Below are 22,440 nucleotides of genomic sequence, written 5' to 3' on the forward strand. Positions count from 1 at the left end.
CCCTGGAGAACAGCGGCTCGGACGTGCCCTGAGAAAGGAGGGAGCTGGCACGGAATGGCTGTCTGCGCTCGGCAGCTTTGATGAGGAGACGGGGGAAGAAAGTCTTGCCGAAGAAACAGTGGTTTACCTGGACCGGGACCACACGCTATCTCTGAACTGTGTGTGTGTTAGGAGTGTTCCTGCAGGTCCTGTCTCTGCGCTCTGGGGAGACCCCACTGCACCCCAATCCAGCCCCAGGCCGCATCCGTGTCGTCTGCCTTCCGGGGTGGTCCCCTCTCCTGTGTCCTTGCCAAGGCACTGCTGGCCACCGTGTCCAGGTGGAGGCAGGGGGGGAAAGGGAACCCAGGTGGGGAGCAGGGGAAGTGTGCCTTCTCCGGGGTCGGTCCAGCAGTGCAGCCCCGAGAGGGACCGCAGAGAGAAGCCGGTCCATGCCGGGGTGGGGGCATTGGTTCTTACTTCCTGAAATTCCAGGGACTCCTGTCTGATGTTTCCTGGGCTTTGGCTAGAAGACAGCAGCCTTTGAGGCAACTGCCGCATTAATTGATCCAGAGTCGGTTTAAGGTCGAAGGCTGAGGTGCCGGCTGCTGAGTGGGCAGGGAACCACCTGCCATTCTGCAGCTGATTTCAGGCCAACGACTCCTGTCAGCCTCTGCGAGCACTGGCAGGAGGGATCTGCGACCGGAGTAAAGCAAAAGTGAAAGACAGCCGTGCCGCGGGGCATTGGCTTCACGGGCAGAGCCTCTGTCCGCAGGGCCTGGTGCGCCTGCCGGGCGGCCCTTCCTGTCATGGATGCTTGAAATGGTTTACCCTGCAAGGTACTTCATTTATGGGGCGCCTGGGTGGCTCAGTGGGGTGCCTGGGTGGCTCAGTCTGTTAAGCGTCTGCCTTTGGCTCAGGTCATGATCCCAGGGTCCTGGGATCGAGTCCCGCATCGGGATCCCTGCCCGGTGGGAAACCTGCTTCTCCCTCTGCCCCTGCCCCTCCCCTGCTTGTGCGCGCGCTGTCTCTCTCTCTCTCTCTCTCTCAAATAAATAAATAAAATCTTTAAAAAAAAAAAGGTACTGCATTTAAAAAATTATGATAGGACATGTCATAAAGTAAATATTTTACTTGACTCATATTTCAAAAACCAAATAGTTTAATTCAATCTATTTGTGGTTTGAAAAAAAACAATCTGTCCTACGTTTTTCATTTCCGGGTGCATCTAAACTTAGCTTTGAATAGAATGAATACCTTAATATCAAACCTGTTAATGTGATTGCCTGCCTGAAAAATCGAGAGAATGTCTAGGAATTTATTATAGAGAGAAAACCAGAAGTGATAGTTTTTAAATGTCAAATGCACATTTAGATTAAGCTGCATGTCTGTGTACAAACTATGGTAGTTTGAAATGTGTGGAAGAAGCCAGTCGTAGTCCTAACGACAGGACAAAAGACTAAAATACCCAGAAATACACTTGAGAAGTATGTATGACATTTTTTGAAAAAAAGTAAATTGCACTGAAGGACATATAAGAATCTTTACATTAGTAGAAAGGCCTGTTTTGAGACTAATGTATTTTAATTTTATAATTGAAAGGGTAATAAATAATTCCTACCAGATAAAAGAATGTATCATATAATATCAGAATTCTCTTAATATTACTAATGATATATTTCTGTTTAATTGAGGAAGCAAAAAAACCATAAATAAATATAATTGGAAAATGAAATATTTGGTTTTTCCTAATTTTTCTCATTAGACTCGAATTATCCTTGGTTACACACAAATGGTGAATTAAAGCAGCTCACGCAAACGAGTGAGGAGGTATTTCTAGCTGCGTTAATTGTAATTATACCGAAGTCAATACTCTTTTCATGAGCGAACCTGTTTCATAAGGTATTACTGGCTAGAAATAAATAAATATTGTAAATAGAAAGAGATTTGGAAACACAGTGTGTGTGTAGTAAGGGTGAGGTCTGGCGTTCCGGATTACCCTGGAGGATGACCCATACCAGGATGAGGCCAGGATAATTCAGCCACGAGCAGATGGGGCCCGAGTAGCGAATTGATGATTGTCCTCCAACGTATGAAAAACGATTCCAGAGGGTGTAGCGATCAGCTCTTTGTTTTCCTTTTCCCTTTTTTAAACTCAGAAAAACTAGCTCAAGAATACAGTCAGAGGGACTTGAGCCTGAACACAGGACACCTCCCTTGTTAAACACGATGAGAAGCCGGGCGGAGAGGCGCTCCCTTCACAGACGGACTGTTTCAAGCGCCAACAGCATTTCCCTCTTTGATTTGATGTTCCGGGGGCTCTGCCTGGACGTTGCCAGGAGCGGGCTGCTGGTGTGAGGGCACGTCTGCTCCCCGAGTCTGCGCAGGACTCTGCCTCCCATCACGGATGGACCCTGCCGCTGCGCCGCTCTGAGGGTCCAGCGGCCTCCACGGGGCCCTGAACCCCTCCCCGCTCCGATTTCCCACTCTGCAGGGAGGGAGGCCCACCGAGGCCTCCCCACGCCTCCCTGGCTAGCTGGGCCTTGCCTCTCCCTGCCCCCCTCCACAGCGGCCTCCCACCACCCTCAGCCCTGGAGTCCAGGTCCGCAAGGGACCGGTCCCAGGGAGGCGTCCTAGCCTTGGGGCCTGCTTCCCGTTCACCCCAAGCTGTTGTGGGAACTGCTCTCACCAGGAAGAGAACCCACTTCAGAGCCGGTGCCTGACGCTCAGTCCTGCGCTGTAGGACTGTGTACAGCACCTGGAGCACTCGGCTGTCGTAGGCCACGGACCACAGCACTCTGGGGCTTCTGCCACTTTCCTTTAAGACGGAGGCACAACACTGCCAGGACATTGTCGATGAGGATCCACCAAAGCAAACGTGGTTGTCAGCAAACACAAAGCGCTGGAAAATCAGTTTTACCAGAAATGTGCTATGTGTGTGGCAGGAGCAAGGCTTGATTTCGAACAGGCCACTGCTCACAATGACATAAACATTACTTCAACTTAGTGAAATCATTTATTCCTGTGTTGCTCGCCTCTCTGTCCGTCCACTCCCGGCTGCTTGGGTTCCTGCGGGCCAGCGAGCCTCACGTTCTGGGTGCGCCAACGCATCGAGCGGCAGGAGCTGCTCTACATGGAGCTCAGAGGAAAGGGGAAAGAGACCCGCACTCACAAAATGCCGTTGACTGAGGCCTTAGATACGCACGTGGGGTGGGGGCGGTTCTTTAAAATACTGTCGGGACACGTTTGGTCTCCGGAAGACTCGAGAAATGGACGATAGTCATGAATCTTTACAAGGCTGATTTCATAAATACAAAATTACAAAGCAGAAGTTACAGCTGAGTTGAGGACCCGGAGACGTGGAGACTGGACGGCCAAGATCGCGATGCTGGTTCTCGCAGCAAGAGTTGGTGTTCCTCCAAACGTGTATCCGCAGGAGAAGGTCCTGGCCCTCTGGCTTTATGCTCAGAATGAACTGACACCACGTCGGAAGCCTCGACTGCTTTAAAAGACTTTAACTCAGAGACAGACTCTGCTTGTATAATTTTCCTCACTTTGCTTTAGTTCTCTTGGGGACGCTTGGTGATTCTGGAAACTGTCCTTGTGGCACAAAGGGCTGGCCCCAAGGTCATCTGGTGGGCACTTGCTTGCCCAAATCCCAGGACGTGGCAACATTTTCTGCCTGCATAATTTTATGTGGAGAACTTGGCCATGTCAATGCCCTGTTTCTGCCAAAGGAGAGGAGATAACTGCCCTCCCAGAAAAGCAGGCCTTGCATGCTCACACATGCATCTCACTTGTAGCAGCAACGGGGACTGTGCCCAGGGAGACCAACAGCCACTCTCTAATCTCCTCCAAAGTCCAGTGGAGTGAAAACAGCCGTGAGAAGCTCACTCCCTGGTAGGGCCACAAGGAAGTGTGGGGATTGGCCAGCGCTCGTGTGGCGTCCAGATTGCAAGGCCCAGGCTGGATAGCTCAACCCTGCTGGGAAAAATGATGGGTGCCATTCATCTTATGGAGCTGATTAAGAACAAATCCAACAGGAGAAACTGAAGGTCTATGGAGCAGAATGCGAAGTCCTGCACACTGGGTCCCACCCGTGGATTCGGGCTTTCTCTCCAAGAGCTAGGCATCCTCTTGGTCAAGGATGGTGACACGTATAGTGATAATATGCCCAATCCTCCTGATCAGGGACTCACTTCCATGGAGGATTATGTTTCATTGGGTGGAGCAGGGGGGACAAGACCTAAGCCACAGGCTGCCACCACCCCACTCTGTCTGGGAGAGGGTGTTTGATGCTCTTTGGAGCAGGGGTCCTGTTTCCCGGGGCCCAGACCTCTTCCCAGCAGGTGCCCCCCGTGTCCCTCCCTGGCTCCCTCCCTGGGTAGGTTAGGATGGAAAGCCTGCAGCAGGCCACTCACGGCCCCAGGACCCAGGGGCAGACAGCTCTGCAGGTTCTGAGGAAGAGGAAGCGTGTCATGCAGCCTCTTGTTATTAGGTTTTGAGATACGTGATGCTCACAGTGCCTTTTCTAAGGAATTAAACATGCAGATCTGAATGTGGTCTGTTTTCCCATGTATTGTTTCAATTAAAGCTCCGCAATCTCTTACCTGAAACCCTTGGGACCAGATAGAATTCAGAATTCAGAATTTCCCCCCTAGATTTTTAGGAAGACGATAGGCTGCATCTTCTGCGTATGATGGGTCACAGACAGCAGGTCCTGGGAGAGAATCCTGTATCCACATGTTTCGATGTTTCAGAAACAACACATAAGGATTTTCGTAATAAGCCAGCACGCAAGGACCCTAATCTGTCTTACTTTAGTTCAGGTCATGCCCACAAACGAGTTTAAAACCAACTTTCTGATTTTAGAGGATTTGGGTTTTATGTGGGTTTAGAGGATTTGGGGTTTGTGTCGTCATGCGTGAGAAATAGATGTCCATAAACATTACCATTCATTCACTTCCTTTCCAGGCTCAGAAGGTCAGCCTCAAGGTGCCACTTTTGTCCAATGAAATCCATTTGTGTTGAACGGGCCATTCCATGAGTTTTGACAAATGTATGCACCACGTAACTCCTCCACAATCAAGAGGGGAGTATTTCCCGCCAAATCGCACCCACCCTCTGGCTCCCTTGCACTCGGTCCTCCCCTGCCTGTGGGGGGCGGCCGCCAGCCTGCTCCTGTCACTGTGGGGCACAACGTCGAATGCGTGCAATCGGGGGGCACACACTCTGTGTCTGGCTTTTGCTCACCGTGGAGTTTCGGAGACTGAGCCATGCTCTTCCTATTGCCGCATGGTATCCTCATATGCTCTCCATCCTCGGGAGGGACTTTGGAGCCAAAAAAACGTAGCTTTTAAATCTTGATGAAGTGCAACTTACCCCCCCCTTTTTTGTCATTTGTGGGTAGTGCTTTTGGTGTCCTTCTCTCTGAGAAACCTGTGCCTGCTCCAATACTCTCTGGAAGTATCATTGCTTTAGCTTTTGCGTGCGGGTCTGTGATCCGTCTTTTGTTAATTTTGGTGTCGTGTGTGTGTGTAAGGGTCAGTCAGGGTTTGCTTTGTTCCAGTTGATCCCAGCACTGTTCGTTGACAAGACAGTTCTGTCCCATCGAATCGGCATCTTTGTCTAAACCATTGGACCACATGAATGTGGGTCTGCTTTTGGGTTCTCCGTTCTGTTCCTCTGATCCTCAGGCCCATCCTTATACCAATAAAACACTGCCTCGATTACGATAGCTTTATAAGTCTTGAGATCAGGCAGGGTGAGGACCCCAACTTTGTTCCTCTTTTTCAAAACTCTTTTGGCTGTTCAGGTACTTTGCATTTCCAAGTATATTTTAGAATGAACCTGTCAATTTCTAAAACAAAAAACAGAAGCCAGCTGAAAAGAGTGGGATTGCGTTAAATCTAAATCTCAACTGAAGAGAACTGACATCGTAACATCACTGAATCTTTCAACCCACGAACACAGTACGTCTCCCCATTTCCACGATCTCCTCTAGCTTCAATCCTCCATGTTCTGCGGTTTTCATCATAGAGGTCTTCTCATCCTTTGTTATAGTTATTCATAAACATTTTAATTTTGGGGCTCTTGTAAATGGAAATGATCTAAAGTTTTGTTTTCCAATGCTCATTTCTAATATCCAGCAATATAATTGATTTCTGAATATTGACTTGCATTCCATGACCTTGGTAAATTCATTTATTTGGTAGTATTTTTTGTAGATTCCTTAGGATTTTCTATGTCAATGATCATGTTGCCTGAAGCCAAAGGGAGTTTTACCTCTTCCTTTCCAATCTGTATGCATTTTCTTTCTTTTTCTTACTTTGTTGCACAGATAGATCTTTAGTTCAATGTTGGATAGAAGAGTGGATACCCTTGCCTTGTCCTGAAACTCAGGCAACAAGCAGTGTCTGTCAGCGCTCATACGGTGTTTGTACACATTTTTCACAGATGCACTTATGAGATTTAGGAAGTCCCCTTTATTTTTAGTTTGCCAAGAGTTTTTAATCACAAAAAGTTGCTGGATTTTGTCGAACGCCTTTTCTGAACGCACTGGATTGATGTGCAGAAATGGAAACAACCTGACCTCGCAACACGATGTGTCTGTCAGGCGTCTGCGACTCAGGCATTAGAAGCCTCCAGGGAGAGTTTTCAGTCGTGTCAGAAAGCACTTACATTAGAGTGCTGGGTTTTAAACAGAGGAGCCAGGACCGTGTGTATGGCCTGATCCGCTGGGTGAGGAGCAAAGTGTAAACGGTACTTAACAGAGGTCCCGTCAAAGGAGTCACAGTGCGTGGTTTGTTTGCCGTGAAACCATGAGCCGTTGTGGCTCCTAACCACGATTGGTGCAGGTCCACAGACTTCAGATATTCTACGATGAGCGTGCGGCTTTCCTAAGGAGGCTTTCGGTAAGCGGGCACGGTGCCGCCTCATTACAGTGGCCCCGTGTGCGTTTCCGGCCGGTTCTCCCGCTGTGATCTCAGCTTCCTGGGCACGGTTAGCACCTCTTCCCTGGCGTCCGGGGTGGTGCACAGCACAGGGAGGGCGCCCAGTAAAGACTCACCGAATGGATAAGTGATGAGTAAAGGAACGAGCGCGTGGACGGAGGGTAAGGCCGCACGTGCTGTTGAGGATCGCGGCGGCTTGGCGTCCTGGCTCTGCCCGGGCTGGCTGTGTGGAGCTGGCCAGCTTTTTACTCCCGAAGCTCGGTTTTCTTATCTATAAAACAGATACAAACCTCATATGACTGCTCATGCGGACTAGAAATAACAATTGTGAAGCACCTCACACACAATGGGTGCCTGCAAAGTGATCGCTGTTACTGGAGAGAGCTGACTGATGAAGAAAGAATCCAAATAATTCAGAAGGACAGAAACCTCCCTTTCCCAGATGAGTGTGAAGTAACAAGCTGCCGTTGACTTACTAACGGCAAATATGCCTCTGGCTAAAGCAACTGAGTCCGGCCCCTCAGCAAGAGGACGGAGCCCTGGATTCCTTCACTGTGGGTCCGGCCGAGCTCTATGCACAGAATCAGCCTGAGTGAGACCTTGGACCCAGTGTGCTGTGTACAACGGACTAAGGGTGACCCCTCCCCACACCCCGGGCAGGAGTGTTGAAAGTGGAGGACCACATGATTGGAACACACTCTGCAACCACAGAGTGCCGTGCATCTATCCATCTAGCGGCCGAAGGAGGACTTCTAAGCATGCTTGTGGATAAGGAATCCCAGTTGCGAACCTCTCCACCATCGGATGATACGAATCCATAAATAAATCGGTTCCTGTCTTAAATGAAGTCATGATATGGTCTCAGTGGCTAACATGCTGTTCTTTTAAAAACAGCAGCTGACAGCATATTGTTGTTTAACAAAAGACTTGGCCAAACTCTGTCTGGGAGCCCTGAGAACATCTGGCCAAGCAGGCTGGGTCGGAGCCCGCCGGCTTCTACGGAAGAATCAGTGTCATGCCTCAGGCCGCCTCCACCTCCCCTCCCCTGCCCTGCTCACTGCAGGGGCAGATGCAGACCCAGATGCCAGGGGACCAGGCCTCTCCTGAAGCTGGGTAAGTGGGCTTTGCAAAACTTATAATAAGTCGCAAAACTTAAAAAATGGTATTACTCTTTTGGCAAAGGAAACATCCAGACATGGGACAATGTTCCAAAGGCAAAAAAGGACATGTGAGGAACAGTAAGCCCCCTTTTTACCCATGATTTTATGAATGTGGCTTTTAACTTAGGGGAGGTGTAGGGTTCAGTATCTCTTTGAAAGTCAGGTAGCCCTGGATCCAGGCACGGCGGTGGCTCTGACGTGGCTCCGATTCACGGATTTGTTACCTCTCTGTGGCTGGCTGCGCCGGAGTGGCAGGGAGGCGGAGCCCACGGCCGAGGGGAAAGGAAAGCTGGTGTGATGGTGTGCATGGCACTGGGTGGGTGGGCCGGGTGGGGGGAGTCTGAAGGAGGAAGGAGCATCTGAGAGGCCGGATGGGCCAGAGAAAGCCAGCAAAGTCGCCTCTGGGGCACAGAGTCAAACAAGGCTGCCAAGGGCCTGAGGGGGCCGTGGGCTCCATGCATCAGCGAGTGGGCACTTTGGAGTGTGAGCCTCCGGAGGAAGGAGTGACTGTGGAATCTGTTGCCGTCTGCTGGCCTTGAAATAGCCCTTCCCAGTGCAGCTGCAGGCACCTGGAAAAAGTCTGAGGAGATTGGCAGGGAGTGTATGCACAAAGGAAGGAGGAACCAGGACTGAGCCTGGGGGAGCATCAGGAGGAGCAAGCAAAAGAGGCTGAGGGGACGGGCAGCCAGAGGGAGGACCGAGATCGCAAATGTCATGGTCACCAGGGCGGACCCTGTTTCTGGAGGGTAAGTCAGGTGGGTGGAAGCCAGGGGTGGGGACTGGCTGCTGAATTAGGAAGCCAGTGCTAACGGTGAGGATGGCCCCACTGGGGTGTGGGCACAAGCAGCAGCTGAGGGCCTGGAAGAGTGGCCTGTTGGCAATTGAGGCAGACTGGTCACTTGTAGGAGAAGGTTTGCAGTAAACAGCAGAGATGGAAGGGTAAGGAGGGGCATAGGACATGGGGGACCTCATAGGATCTGAGACACTGCAGCATGCTTGTGAGCTGATGGCATGACATTGCAGGGGGTGGCTGGGCAGAGAAGGGGCACATGCTGCTGGGCTGCAAATCCTTCTTCTTGAAGGTGAAGGGCCAGCACATCCACCGGATAGGAAGGCCTGTCGGCGGCTTGGAGATGGCGGGAGGGGTCAAACAGGGAAGCCAGGAGGGTGGGTGCTGGGCGAGGGTGGGGCACGGGGCTGGGTGTTCTCTAATTCAGGCACAGTCTCAGAGTAAACAAGCTCATGCTTGTGCAGGTGAGCTTCCTCGGCCAGGGAGTGCAGAGGTGTGAGGGGAGACACAGCCGAGGGCAGGGCAGGAGGCCATGCTACTTCTCAGGAAGCAGGTCCCGGGCGTTGGTGATACCTCATTTGCTCTCTATGAAGGCTGTCCTTAGCAAGTGCTGATTTTGCAAAAAGGTCAACAAGAGATGCTGTATTGGTTGGGCTGCCACAGAATGCACACAAGAGGTGTCTTAAACAACAGAAATTTATTTCTCGCAGTTCTGGACACCCACAGTCTGAGATCAAGTTCCCACAGGGTCTGGTTTCTGGTGAAAGCGCTCTCTTCCCGGCTTGTCCACGGCCACCTTCTGTCCATTCAAATGACCTCTTCTTTGATTTCTGTTGGGAGTGGGAGGGTGTGTGGGGGACAGCATGTGCTCTGGGCCTCTTCTTATAAAGACACTGATTCTATTGGGAAAGGGACACACCCTTATGGCCTCCTGCAACCTGAATTACCTCCCTGTAGATGCCATCTCCACGTCCAGACACACTGGAGGCTGGGGCTTCACCTTACCGATTCTGGGTGGGCATGATCACCCCTGCTGAATGAATTAGACGGTGGTTTCTAAGTCAAATGGGCTTTGGTGGAGAGGCTAGGTGGTCGCTGTAAGCAGGATCCCCTGATTAACTCCAGAGGGGATGCCTTCCTTGGCAAGGGCCCAGCTGCCCGCTGTCCCTACCGACCCTGCAGGTTAAAGAGCGCACAGCTGCTGAAGGCCAGCCTGGCGGACGCTGGTCCTGGCTCTGGCCACCCCGTCCCAGCCACGCGGGCACAGCTCTTGGTGCTGGCCTGGGCAGGGGACCGGGGCTCAGAGGCGCGCTGCGCGGCCAGGCGCCTGTTGACAGCCTTTGCCTGAAAACGCTTCACTGATAACAGTTCTGAGATCCACCTGGGACCCCGAGCCCCACTTGCGAGACCCTCGTCCCGAGGCCCGCGACCCCGCCCTGAGACCCCGGCTCCCGCGGCCCCCGCCCCGACCACGACCCCCGTCCCGAGAGCCGCGTCCCCAGCCCGCGCCTCGCGTCCCCTTGCCCCGAGACCCCCGCCCACCTCCCCTCCTGCGCCTCTGTCCCGCCCAGGCCTCCACGCCCCTCTGAACCCCACCTTGGGTGGGGGCCCACGCGGTCTGTGTGAGAGTTAATTAAATGTCCCGGGACACCGCCTTCCACTTCCGTGGGTCAGGCGCGGGCCATAGGACCACCCCCTAGGAGCCCCTCTGCTCAGGCAGCGCTCAGGTCAGCACGCGGCCCCTTTAAGGAGGACGGTCGCTGCCGGGCCGTGACGTCACAGGAGTGCGGAGGGCGGAGACAGTGCGCAGTCTCTGCGCGGGGAGGGGCGGGGCGGGGCGGCCGCTGACCGAAGGGAGGGCAGGAAGCACGCCTCCCAGGCCCCGCCCCCGCCAGGCCGCGCCCCTCCCAGGCCCCGCCCCCGCTAGGCCGCGCCCCGCCCGTCGCTGGGTCTCTCTGCAGTCCCTGCCCCGCTCCCAGTGGCCCCGCCCCCTCCAGCAGCCCCGCCCCTCCCGGGCCTCCCCCGGCGGCCCGCCCGAGGCCCCGCCCCTCCCTAGGCCCCCACCCCACGCACGCCCCGCCCCGCGCACGCCCAGCCCCGCCCCGCGCACGCCCAGCCCCCCGGCTCGGGGCGGGACTCGCCTCAGCAGCGGTAGCGGCGGCGGCGGCGGCGGCAGCGGCTGCGGGAACTTGAGTGGCGGCGATCTTAATGGCTGCGCGCGGGCCGCGGTGAGGCGCGGGCGGAGAGCGACGGACGCGGGGCCGCGGAGCAGCGAGGGCGAGTGAGCGCGCGCGGCCGTACCCCGGCCAGGCCCGGCCCGACCCGCCGAGCCCGCGATGCGCCCCGGGGCCGCCCCCCGGCGCAGCTGACGCCGCGGCCCGCGGAGACCCCGGCCGGCCGGCCCCGCGTGAGCGGCCGCCGCCGGCCCAGGCCACGATGGCGGGGAAGGCGGCCGCCCCGGGCACCGCGGTGCTGCTGGTCACGGCCAACGTGGGCTCGCTGTTCGACGACGTAAGTGCCCGGCGACCGGACCCCGACCCCGAGCCCGGCCCCGAGCCCCGGGACCCCCGGGACTCCCCGGACCCCGCGATCCGGACTTGGGCCCCGGCCCTGGGCCGCGAGCCCCCGGAGCCCAGGACCCTTGTCCTGGTCCCCATCCCTGAGCCCCAGAGCCCCAGGTTCTGGACTGAAGCCCTGAGTCTCAGACCCCAGGACGTGGACACTGAATCTGGGCCCTTCAGACCCTCGTACCCCCAAATCCTGAGACCCTGAACCAGTGCCCTGAACCCTGAACCCTGCCCCGAACCCTGGAATCCAGGTCCCCCACCTCTGGCCTCCAGACTGCATAGGCTGAACCCCGACCTCAGAGCCGGGCCCCGGAAACCAGGGCCCGAAACTCCGATTTTAATCCCTGTCCGAGGTCCCCAGATCCTGATACGAGGACCCTCGTGCACTGGCCCCAAGCCGCGACCCGGCCCCTCGTGTATTCCCTGAACACTGAGCCCAGAACCCTGACCCCTGACTTCTGACCGCGCCCCTGGCCGGTGGGCTAGCCTTGTCCGCTGGGCTGTGCGGCCCGCTGTGTGCGGCTCACCCGGGCTCCGGGGGTTGGCGCCCTGGTTTTACCTTGTAACTTAGTATCTGTCTAGTTTTCAAACAAGGGCGGCGGTGGAGGAGGCTGTGTCTTGTTTATGAAAGAGAAAGATGCCGGCAAGCTTTTCAGGGCCAAAGAGGGATGTGACTGCCCAAGGCCTTTACCTCTGGGGGCCTCCCACCCGGCCGCCCAGGGCAGCGGGGGCGGCTGCCCGTGGGCCGAGCGGGGCCGAGGGAGCCAGGGACTGGGGCGCCTGGAACTCCGAGGCAGGCCCAGGCTGACCTAGTTCGCTGTCGGTCCTCGCACTGCCAACCCAAATACAGCAGAATGCGACTCCAAGTGGCATGCTTGTTTAAGAGAAAAGGGTGATGGCACAGATGGAGCCTGTGGAGGCCTCGCTAGGTGGGCAGTGGGCGTGGGCTGGTCCAGTGGTACAGGCAGGACTTGGATTCCGGGAGAAGGTTCTGGCGTCCTGCCGAGCCTTCCTTTGCCGGCAGCGGGCATGGGTGAAGGGTTTCAGCGAGCTAAGGTCATGTACGGGCTGGGCTTGCTTTCCTTGACACAAAGTAGGTGCTATTTCTGTGGGTTTTTTTCTCATTTTAACTTCCAGGCGTCCGTGTATTCTGCTTCCCCGTTGGAGGTGAACTGTTTTCCCTGTTTCCCTCGGACAACTTTATCTAGTTCCGCGTTTGATCATTTTCTACAAAAGTGCCCTGGATGGGTGTGTGTCTGTATATTTAGCATTCTATTCTCAGCTTTCCAGTAACACGCCACTATAACATGGTTTTGCTCAGATGATTCAGATCCGTTCGCTGAGGCTTCAAAGCCTCAGAAATGTCAGGAAAATTAAGCATGGTGGGGCCTTTGAGTCTCAAAGGGAAAAGAATTTTGCTGTGCAAACATTCTTTCCAGTAATCTTTGATTCTGAGTTCTAGCGTTTCTGTTGCGTTTCAGCTGTATATGCACGCTTCTCTCTGTTGACGTTAAAATGGATAACTTAATTTGCTTTTGTTTGCCAACATGTCTCTGAATTTTCTTTTTTTCTTGATGGCTGTATGGAGTTTGGCATCATGTTTACATCTGGAAGGAACATTTGTTTTGGTAATCAGTGCACACAGGGTAATTTTGCAGGGCGCCTTTCGATGTGAAGGTCCGTAGACAAGGATCTGCCAGTAACCCAGAGGTTTCTGGGCGTGCGGAGCTCAGCCTTGGGGGCAGCGGCCATCCTCCCTCGGTGGTGTGGGGTGGGCGCTGGCCAGGCTCCCCCACGCTCTGGGGCGCCTGCTGTGGTTGAGAGCCGTGTGTTGGTGCTTGTGACAGGGAGGCCTGGCTGGCGAGAGCAGTCTTGAGTGAAGGGGTGTTGCTTCCATGGTGTATGGCAGGTTTCAGAAGATCTGCCTGGTGACTGTGTGTGCACGGCATGCACCCATGCTGGGGGGACTGTCTTCAGAAGGTGGCCTGGGAAGGAATGCTTTCTTGCCCGGCTTCGTCATCGTGGGAGGGGCGTCTGGGTGAGACGCAGGCATGGCGTGCTGTGAAGGCCGCGTGCGGGTCGGTGATGCATCCGCGCTTCTGAGGTCTTGCAGCCTTCCCCCATCTGCAGGGGACGCTGAGGAGATTTGTCTGGCAGGCTGCTATTTTCTTGTCAGTGCCCCTGGCTCGTGTCCCCCCGCGTGGCTGGTGCAGTGGTCCTCCCCCAGGGCCCTCTGGTTGCTCCTCCCCTGCGACGTTACCCACAAGGGGGTTCTCACAGCTGCCCCACAGTGGTTCTCACACTGTTACCCGTGGAGTATGAACAATTGTGGAGGACCCCAAAGAGCTCCGGGTTACTTGGTTATGACTATCAGTGTTTACACCACGTTGGTAGGGACACCCTGAGAGGAGCGGAAACCGAGCACGTTGCTTTAGCAGTCCGGATGGTGATGTCCTCACATGTCATACACGCTCTGGAAAGCTCCGCCAGTCACTCAGGACCCAGGCTGGGAAGAGGAGGCTGTCGTGTTGTGTTACTGTGAGCATGGCTGTGCCCTGGCAGACCCCGGGCCAGGCCTCCTGGGCTTGACCCCGAGACCCTCGGTCCTCGCTGGTGGCCCTTCCTGAACCCGCACAGCATCTCCCTGGCTGGGGGCCTAGAGGCGGCTTCTCCAGGTTTGCTGCGACCGCCAGATTGCCTCCTGAGAGCCCTGCGGCTCTTTTGCAATAATCCCCAGTTAGACTCCTGCTGTCACCACCCATTTTCCTGGAAAGGGGTGGCCAGGGCTGCACACCTCCTTGTTTTGCTTGAGATGGCCGGATTTTTGACAAGGGAGGTTTCTAGCTTTTTGTTCTTTATGTTGTTGCTAGAAATGAACTCAGAGGTGGATTCTTGCTGCTGTGGTTTCAGAGCTGGGTCCCCCCCTAACGCGGCAAGGCTGTTTCTTGGGAAAGGCACTTAGCTGAGTGGCAGAGGTCTGAGAGCACAGCTTGCCCTTGGGGGTCAGCGGGGCCTTTGTCCTGCGGCGTATTCAGAGTTGTGTCAGTTCTGAGCTGGTTTCCCCTTTTCGCTTGGTCAACGGCTGAGCAGCCGTCTCCCCAGGGCCTGCTGACCGGTTGTGCCTTGAGTCCTGCAGAGCTGGTAAGCTGGCTGCACCCTCTGGGGCCTTTCCAACAGCAGGTGTCCGTGGGACCCTCCCCTGGGCCCCATGCTGCAGGACGCGGTGCCTTGGGCACATGGCCCTCTGTCTCCTGCACCATCAGTTTGGCTCTCTTTGCCCTTGTTCCCGTCCCGCCCTGAAAGCTCCCTGAACCCCGCGTCCCCTCCGCTAGTACTGCCTGCCTGTGGGGCCATCTCTACTGGCTGCCTTTCCCGCCTTCTCCCAGCTCCTGTCCCAGCACTTGGTCACACGGGCTCGGTGGAATCCACGGAGGCCCAAGCTGGAGGGCTGGTTGGTGTCCGTTCCCGGCTGTCTTGCTTGCTCTGGGTGGCCTCTGACGGCACGGATCTCTGCTTCGGCAGGGACTCTGGCGATGGCGTCACTGAGACGCCGTTCCGCGGTCATACTCGTCAGCCCCTGAAGTGGTTTTCGGTGCGTTTGCAGACGCCTGCAGCTCTCACCAGCCCATTTTAGAGCCTATTTTGTGGCTAAACCAAAAGGTGCCTCAGCAGCCCCCCTGCCCTGAAGCCCCCAGCCCCTGGCGGTCACCAGGCTCCTTCCAGCCTCCAGGGAGTTCCTTACTCTGGGTCCCTGGAGTCCCTGGAGTCACATACGTGGCCCTTTGTGTCTGGCTTCCCTCGCTGGGCACAGAGTTGTCAGAATGTACCACGTAGCGGGTGTTGGTGCTTCTTTCCTGCCTCTGCCTGAACGCTGTCCCACCCGTGGACTCACGGCAGTTTGTTGACCCGTTGTCAGCTGGTGGACATGAGGCCAGTTTCCACGTTCTGGCTGTTGTGGGTGGGCTGCTCTGAGCTTCGCGTGCACGTGTGCGCTCGTTTCTCCCGGCGCGCGCCGAGGAGGGGAACTGCTTGGTCTTTGGTGACGCCGTGTTTAACCTTTGGAGGAACTGCCCACCGCGGCCCAGCGTCCGCACCATTTCACCTTCCCTTAGCCGTGTTCCAGGGTTCTCGTTGCTTCCCATCCTCCTGGCCTTGTCATCTGTTTTTCGAAGGCTTTTTCCTGGGCCGCGTGGACACCCCTGCTTTGGGCTCTCCCCCTCACCCCATCTCCCAGCACTGGCTGCTTTCTCTGGCCACCCTCACCCCTTGTGGGGCTTGTCTGGACTCAGGCCTTGAAGGACCGTGTCCATGCAGATGGGCAGGGGCCAGGAAGGAGACCCAGGCCCAGGGCTCAGCCTGTAGCGCAGTGGGATCGGCTCTGCTCCTCGCGCCGTGGCCTGGGAAAGCCCAGTGCAGTGCTGCGGTGGAGGGTTCTCATCACAGAGCTTGGGGCTATTGGGTTTCCGAAGCCGTGGTATGGGCTCTGTCTGCGCAGCCCCTGAAGCAGGCTCTGGTGTTAGGCGCAGGGGTGGGGGCTGACCGGGCCGGGCCTCCTCGCAGGCCCCTTCGTGCTCCCCCAGCCCTGTGTCCCACAGGGAGAGTTCAAGGCTGGAGGTGGCTCAGCACTTTTTTTTTTTTTTTTGCATTATTGCCTCTGACCTGAGATCTCAGTGTACTTTCCCTGTAGGAACTTGGCCTGTTTGTCAGAGGGTGGGACTCTTTGTAGGTATGGATCGACCTCTTCCCACAGTGGTAGCCTCGTATGAGGCGGTGGTCCGGGGCCCGGTGTGGCTTTGGTGCCGCTTCTTTCTGCTCAGGAAACCCGCCTCGGCACCCTGCATACCTCCTCTCACCCCGGACACGTGGTGCCGACCTCGGACGTGGGCAGGAACTGGGACTCAGCCTGCCGATGACCTGCATGCAGGCTGCATGTGTCCCGTCCCTCCTGCCGATGGCTGGGTCCCATCGCTGTCCAGCAGCCTCTGAGCTCACGGTGTCCTCTGCCCATGCTGGCATCCTCGGCGTTTCCGGTCTCTGTCAGCTCTAGAGCTGCTGAGGGATGCTTTCCACGGCACAGGGAGGCACGTCTTCCATTTAAGGTGTTCAGTATTTTGCGTGCTTTGAATCCAGTGAAGTGAGCACTGCAGGTAGGCTTGTTGGGTATTTGCACCATTGTATCTATGTCCACTGCCTCTCGGCCTGGGTGACCCTGAGAAGTTGCATTCTGGTGGGACATCACTGAGAAAGGTCCCTCCATTTGAGTTCAGAGCCTGCATCACACACAGACAACGTGCCCTTCTGGGAGCCAGAGAGCAGGGGTGGGGGGCCAGCGCAGCCCTGGGTCCGTCTCTGGTCGTACACAGGTTTTGGGGGGAAGAGACCTGCGCTGAGGTGTGATTCCATGGTACGTTGGGTCCAGTTTGGAAGTTACAGAAATTGGACCCAGGCCTGCCTCCCAGTGGATTGCCCTTGTGGAGCCCCTGTTTGACCCGGAAGGGTGATGAGGAAGCAGGGTGGCGGGGGGGCTTGCTACAGGCCGGCAGAGCACTGGGTCCTTAAGTGTTGGCCATTTCCGCATCCTGGTGGGCAGGAGGGTCTCCTCTTGGGAGGTGGGTTGTGTCCAGGAATGGGGTCCTATAGGTGGGGGTCGGGCAGCTAGGCAGGATGGCAGTGGAGGGCCTGGGCAGTGTGTTGGTCACCCGTCTGTTGTCACTTCTTGGGACACAGCCCTGTTTTCCCCATGTTTCCCCGGGTCCTTCCAACTTGGTTGTGGGGGCTGGGGAAGAGAGGTGGCAGAGAGCATGTTCCCGAGGTGAACATAAAGTGTCCGTGACCTCTGTCTTCTCTTGCTGCTTCATTAATTAGGGCATCTGAGACTGTCCTCCTCGATCTACTCCCCAGACACACTGGGGGGAGTAGCTGGCCTGCAGGCTCAAGCCCAGTTCCTGCCTGGCCAGGCCGGGGAGGGGTGCCCCATAACGCTCTTCCTGCTCGGGGTGGCAGGCTCTGCTCTGGGTCCCCTCCTCCCGGTGTGGCGTGTGGTCACAGAACGCTGAAGCCTTGGCCCCCTCCCCAGAGCCTCCCTTTTGGGGCAGCAGATGATATTTCAGTGTGTGTCCGAGCCTGACAAGTGTCCAGATACTGAATCTTTGGTAGGGGCGGGTGCTGAGTTGGTCCGCTCCAGGCGTGAGCTTGGGCTCGTGGGAGAGCTCAGTCGTGTGCGTACTCACAGAGCCATCGATGAGGAAGCCGTTGGGGTTTCTTACCTTTAGCGATGAATGAGGATAAAGCAGTGGCTCATCCAGTTGCACTGAAAATGAAACCCGTGTGAAAGCCGTTGGCTTTGGGGGATGAGAACATTAGTCCCTTGATGTGACTGATGATTCCCGTAAATCCATGGTGGGAGGGTTTGAGGTAGAGCCTGCATGTGGGTCCAGGGAAGGCTGGGCTGCGTCGCGGGCCTGTGTTTGGGGAGAGCATCTTGGGATTCTGCCATCTTGCAGGCTCTCCTTACCGTCCCTGCCTCTGCTTGGCCTCTGATGATGGGAATGGAGAGAGAGCCTGCATTGTTGCTCACAATTTACGTTTTGACTTTACAAGGTCTGTTTTGGGAGATAGAGAAGGTGCTGGAGCAGAGTGTCCACTTAGATGTGTCCACTGACAACTGGCCCGGTCCCTGGACGGCGGCTCAGGGTGGGGACGATCCGGAGCGGGTCAGGGGTGATGGGGCTCTGCCTGGTGGCTGGTCTTGGTGCCCGCACACAGAAGGGGCTTTTCCAGGCTGACAGGGAAGCACGCTGGTGACACGCAGGCTCGAGGAGAATGCTGACTCTGGTTTGGGTTTTCCCTTTGGTGAATAGTTCAACCCCATCCCCAGGAGCATGGACTTGGGGTCAGCTGTTCCTTGAATCCTGACCCACTGGTGGGTTTTTGTGAGCTCAGGCCCCTTGTCTTCTCCCTCCTTCACTCTGACAGGGGCCTGGGGCCCTTCTTTGGGGTTGGGGGCTGGTGGGGACGTGGGGGCTGGGGCTGTACCCCCTCATGTGTTTGAGCAGAACGTGATGGTGTTAGGGGTAGCTTTCCCAGAGTTCCCGCCCTGGGTGAACTGCCCCGGAGCCTTGGAGCCCATGCTGAATCTGTGCCCTCCCTGAGCCTGGCACCGGGCCTTCCATTCTGCCTTGTCCTTGCTCTGTGCCGCGAGCACGGGAGCTGGGTCTGGGACTGCATCCTGGAGGCATGTTACCGTCCCCCCACCCCCGGCGGAGTCCAGCCCTGGCTCTGCTCCAGGGCTTGCTGGCCTGGGCTCAGGCACCCTCCTTTTCTGTCCCACGTCTCAGGGCCCCGGAGTGACTTGCTGTTATTCTAGGACCTGGAGGTTTGCAACAGGAGGCACGGCCAGGCCTGAGTCTTGGTGGCAGGGATCCTGCCCTCAGTGCTGGTGTGAGGCCACGTGTCGGAGTCTGCAGGGCCACGTGGTGACAGGAAGATGTGGGGCTGGGGCAGGCTGTGTAGCCCGTGTGACCGGGGGCTTGCCGGCTTCCCCTCTTGGGCTTTTGGTGCACCAGGAAGGCAGGAATGCCACCCGGCACGGGGCTGTGGCACGTAGAGGAGGGGGCCTGGCAGGGTGAGGTGCTGTCAGCTGTCCCCAGGCCCCTTCCTTCAAAGGTCTCGGTCCCCTCCTGCCCACCCAAGGCTTCCTTACTTGTGCCCGGGCTGCTGGGTTGGTCCATCCCCTGTCCCCGAGCGTGGGCTCCTGTGTCTGGCCAACGGGATGGCCTGGTTGTGCTGCCCGGTGTCGCCGCCAACGAGCCTCGCGCTCTCGCCCTTGGCAGGCCTGCTCCCCTGCCGGGGGTCCGGGGCGCGTGCTGGCTGCCCCCTCACCGTCCCCACTTGCCTTCTTGACCCGCCCTTTCCCCAGCAGGCCCCTGTGGCAGCTTGCTCCTCCCTTGCCTGGACAGGGTGTGCTTTCCCGTGGTCGGGCTTCTCCTGAGGCTGCTCTGTTCTGAGGAGTCCTTTGGCCTCCCGGTGCAGGCCGGCAGAATTGTAGTGTCCCTTCTGGGGACAGCGCACTGTGACAGCTCTGTGCTGTCCCTCCTTCCCCTTTCGTCACGCTGTGTTTTGGCCGCTCGTGTGGCTGTCATCCCGTCGCACGTGTTGCGGGGCCGGCCTCACGAGCGGCAGCCGCTGCGGGGTGGGATGTGGGCTCTGCCGCGGTGGCCGGAGGGAATCGGAAGAGCCGCAGGCCTGCTGGGTGCCCGGCCCTGTCAGAGCGGTCCGCACGGCCCGGGAGGGGGTCGGCGGCTGGGGCTGCGGGCGCCAGCGTGCCCTTCTCCCTGCCGTTTTGTTGGGGACGGTCTGCATGCGGCACAGCTCACCCCGTGCACGCGTGCCGCTCAGTGACTTTGGGAGGCGTCTGCAGTGGTGCGGCTGTCCCCACACATCTCCGGGCACGTCCCTCGCGGCCCTCGGCGGCCCGCGGTGCCACGGCCCTGCCTCCGGCTCCAGAATTCTGCCTCCACAGGGATCTCGAATGCCGGAATCTCACGGTCTGCGGTCCTCGTGCCTGGTATCGGTTTTCTGCCCACCTGTTTGTGTCACACTTCTGTCCCTTCTTAGGGTTGAGTGGGGTTCCGTGAGGTGTACGCCCCGCGGCGTGTCCACTCTCCGGTTGATGGACGCAGGGTCGTTTCCGGCTTGCTGCTGTGAACCGTCGTCCCCCCCCACACACACGCATTTATTTTTGGCGGGCACTGCCTACCTGCTCCAAGGCAGCCGCACCGTTCCGCATCCCGGGGCCGCGTGGGGCCGGCACAGGGCAGCGAGGCCTTCCTTCCGCTGCGGCGTGGGGTGGAGGCCTCTGTGCTCACCATTTGCATTTTCTGGCCTCTGCCTTTAAAAACTAGGTGTCCGCCGACGGTCCTTGGCTGTACCTCTATGAGAGTGGCATTGATGATGGTGTTGTCGTGAGAACGGTGTTTGGCAGACTGTTGACTGTGTCCGTGGGAGACGGCGCCACCTCTCCGGGCCAGGCACACGGGATGCCCGGTCCTCCCAAGAGGATGGAAGGCCCCTGGGACGGTGTCTGCCCTCCAGTGTGGTCATGCAGGCAAGGCGGGAGCGAGGACAGCTGCGTTGGGGCCCCCCGGCCGCCCTTGGCTCCTGGGACTCAACCTCTCTGCCCCACAGCCGGGTGTGGGTGGTGGGCTGGTGCGTGTCTGTGCAGGGCTGGTGCTGAGGCATGGGGTCGAGGGTCAGTCTGGTGGCCTTAGTCTGTAAGAGCTGGGCAGAGGTGGCAGCCACAGCCTGCCCTCCCACTGCGCCTGGACGCGGAGGACACTGCCCCCAGTGAGGGGCAGAGAAGGCCTCTGGCAGGTGAATTCTCTTCTCCCAGCCTCTGGGTGTGACGGCCCCTCCTGTTTACCGTTATCTCCTGGGTGTCTGGGACCTTTTATAGTCCTGCTGATGTGGGGATGTTATTTACTCCATGGTGCACCCAGCTGGTCAGCAAGGACTGCCTCAGGTGGACAGCTTCAGTGAATTGGTGACTCTGTTCCCGAAGTTGCCCCCGAATGCTTGCCCGTGGGAGGGTCCTGGCCGTCCTCGCGTGAGGGCACATCCTGTGCTTGGGGCCCCGCGGCCTGCCTGGAAGGGGGCTGTACCGTGGTCCATCTGGATCAGGGGCTTTCTTTTGCCACATTCCTCCTTAGTCCTGGGATTCTGCCGGGGGTCCACAGAGCAGATGAGGATGGGAAGCATGACCCAGCTCTGAGCACGTAGGCTTTTGTGCCCCTGTCGGTGGGTACCTGCTGGCTCCGGAAGACGATCCGGTGCAGAGTTGGGCTGGGGGGAGCTCTGACTTGCTGGGTGAATCTGCTCATATGGAGCTGAGATCTGGGTTGGATCAGTGCTTTTAAAATTCTGGTGAGAAAAAAAAAGGGGGGGGGCGCCTGGGTGGCTCAGTCGTTGGGCCTCTGCCTTCGGCTCGAGTCACGGTCCCAGGGTCCTGGGATCGGGCCCCACATCGGGCTCCCTGCTCGGCGGGAGGCCTGCTTCTCCCTCTCCCACTCCCCCTGCTTGTGTTCCGTCTCTCGCCGTGTCTCTCTGTTAAATAAATAAATGAAATCTTTAAAAAAAAAAAAAAAAGTAAAACCCTGGTGAGGCCTCGTTGTGCAGAGCCGGTGGGAGCCGTGGCACTGAGAGGCGCCCATGGAGGAGTTGAACGGACCAAGTCACCCGTCCCAGTTTGCCTTTGCGTGCCCTCTACGTGCTCTCAGAGTCCTGTGCCAGTTCTGGGCCCCAGGCTTACTTGGGGTGCATCAGCGGGCACTTCCTCTGTCCAGCTCAGCTAATGATTGCCCAGCACCTGCGTGCAGAGCATGCTCTTTGCTGAACTGTAATTCGGGGAGATTTGGGGTTTGTGTTAAGATGGAGTCATTCTCTTAAGAACGACAAACGAATTTGTGGGGACGCATGTTTTGCTTTTTTCCCCATCACTTACGGTTTTTCAGATCTTTTGCAACTTCCTGTTTTTGCTGTAACGCCATCACCGCCCTCCGTGCTGCCCCGAGCAGCTCGCGCCGTGCACCTTGTCCAGGTGGGAGGCGGGAGGCTGGGCTGCTGGGAGGGGGTCGTGCTGATTGATGCCCCCAGCAGAGTGTGGGTGAGTGGCAGGAACTGACCAGCCAGGGGAACCAGCGCAGGGCCCCAGTGGCCGATTCGGGGACTGTCCAGGACGGCCGCCAGGGCCAGGTGGGGTCTGGCCTAAGTTTCTGAAGCCCCCAGGGCCCTGTCCTCCCTGCCGCAACCCAGGCACGCTTGGTGCTGCTGGAGAGGAGTTTGGGGCAGGAGGCCTGAGCTCCCGGGTTGTGGGTGGTTCTGCTGTGCTGCCCAGGTTCAGCCTGAGCTGCGCTTGCAGGCTTGTGGCCATGAGGGCCCAGAGAGCTCATTTTTACCGGCTGTTCATAGCATGGTTCCAGTGTCTGTAGGCTTAGTGA

General features: G+C 57.3%; 1 protein-coding gene and 1 long non-coding RNA gene across 2 annotated transcripts in view; one reads left to right on the top strand and one right to left on the bottom strand.

Moving 5' to 3' along the window:
* Positions 1 to 9,588: 9,588 nt before the first annotated feature.
* Positions 9,589 to 10,636, bottom strand: LOC118021017. Its single transcript, XR_004682082.1, has 3 exons — positions 10,476 to 10,636; positions 9,827 to 10,055; positions 9,589 to 9,709 (listed from the first exon to the last, which is right to left on the bottom strand). It is a non-coding gene; the product is annotated as an uncharacterized LOC118021017 (long non-coding RNA).
* A 403-nt stretch (positions 10,637 to 11,039) lies between these two features.
* The window catches only part of INPP5A (inositol polyphosphate-5-phosphatase A), a 170,914-nt gene continuing 159,513 nt past the window's right edge, over positions 11,040 to 22,440 (top strand). Inside the window, exon 1 of the mRNA XM_034986502.1 lies at positions 11,040 to 11,390. Within this exon, the coding sequence (XP_034842393.1) occupies positions 11,316 to 11,390 (75 nt within the window). The 5' untranslated portion in view covers positions 11,040 to 11,315. The remainder of the gene's footprint in view (positions 11,391 to 22,440) is intronic.

The sequence above is a fragment of the Mirounga leonina genome, unplaced genomic scaffold, assembly GCF_011800145.1.
Source record: "Mirounga leonina isolate KUSES-001 unplaced genomic scaffold, KU_Mleo_1.0 Mir_114, whole genome shotgun sequence".
Taxonomy (NCBI): domain Eukaryota; kingdom Metazoa; phylum Chordata; class Mammalia; order Carnivora; family Phocidae; genus Mirounga; species Mirounga leonina.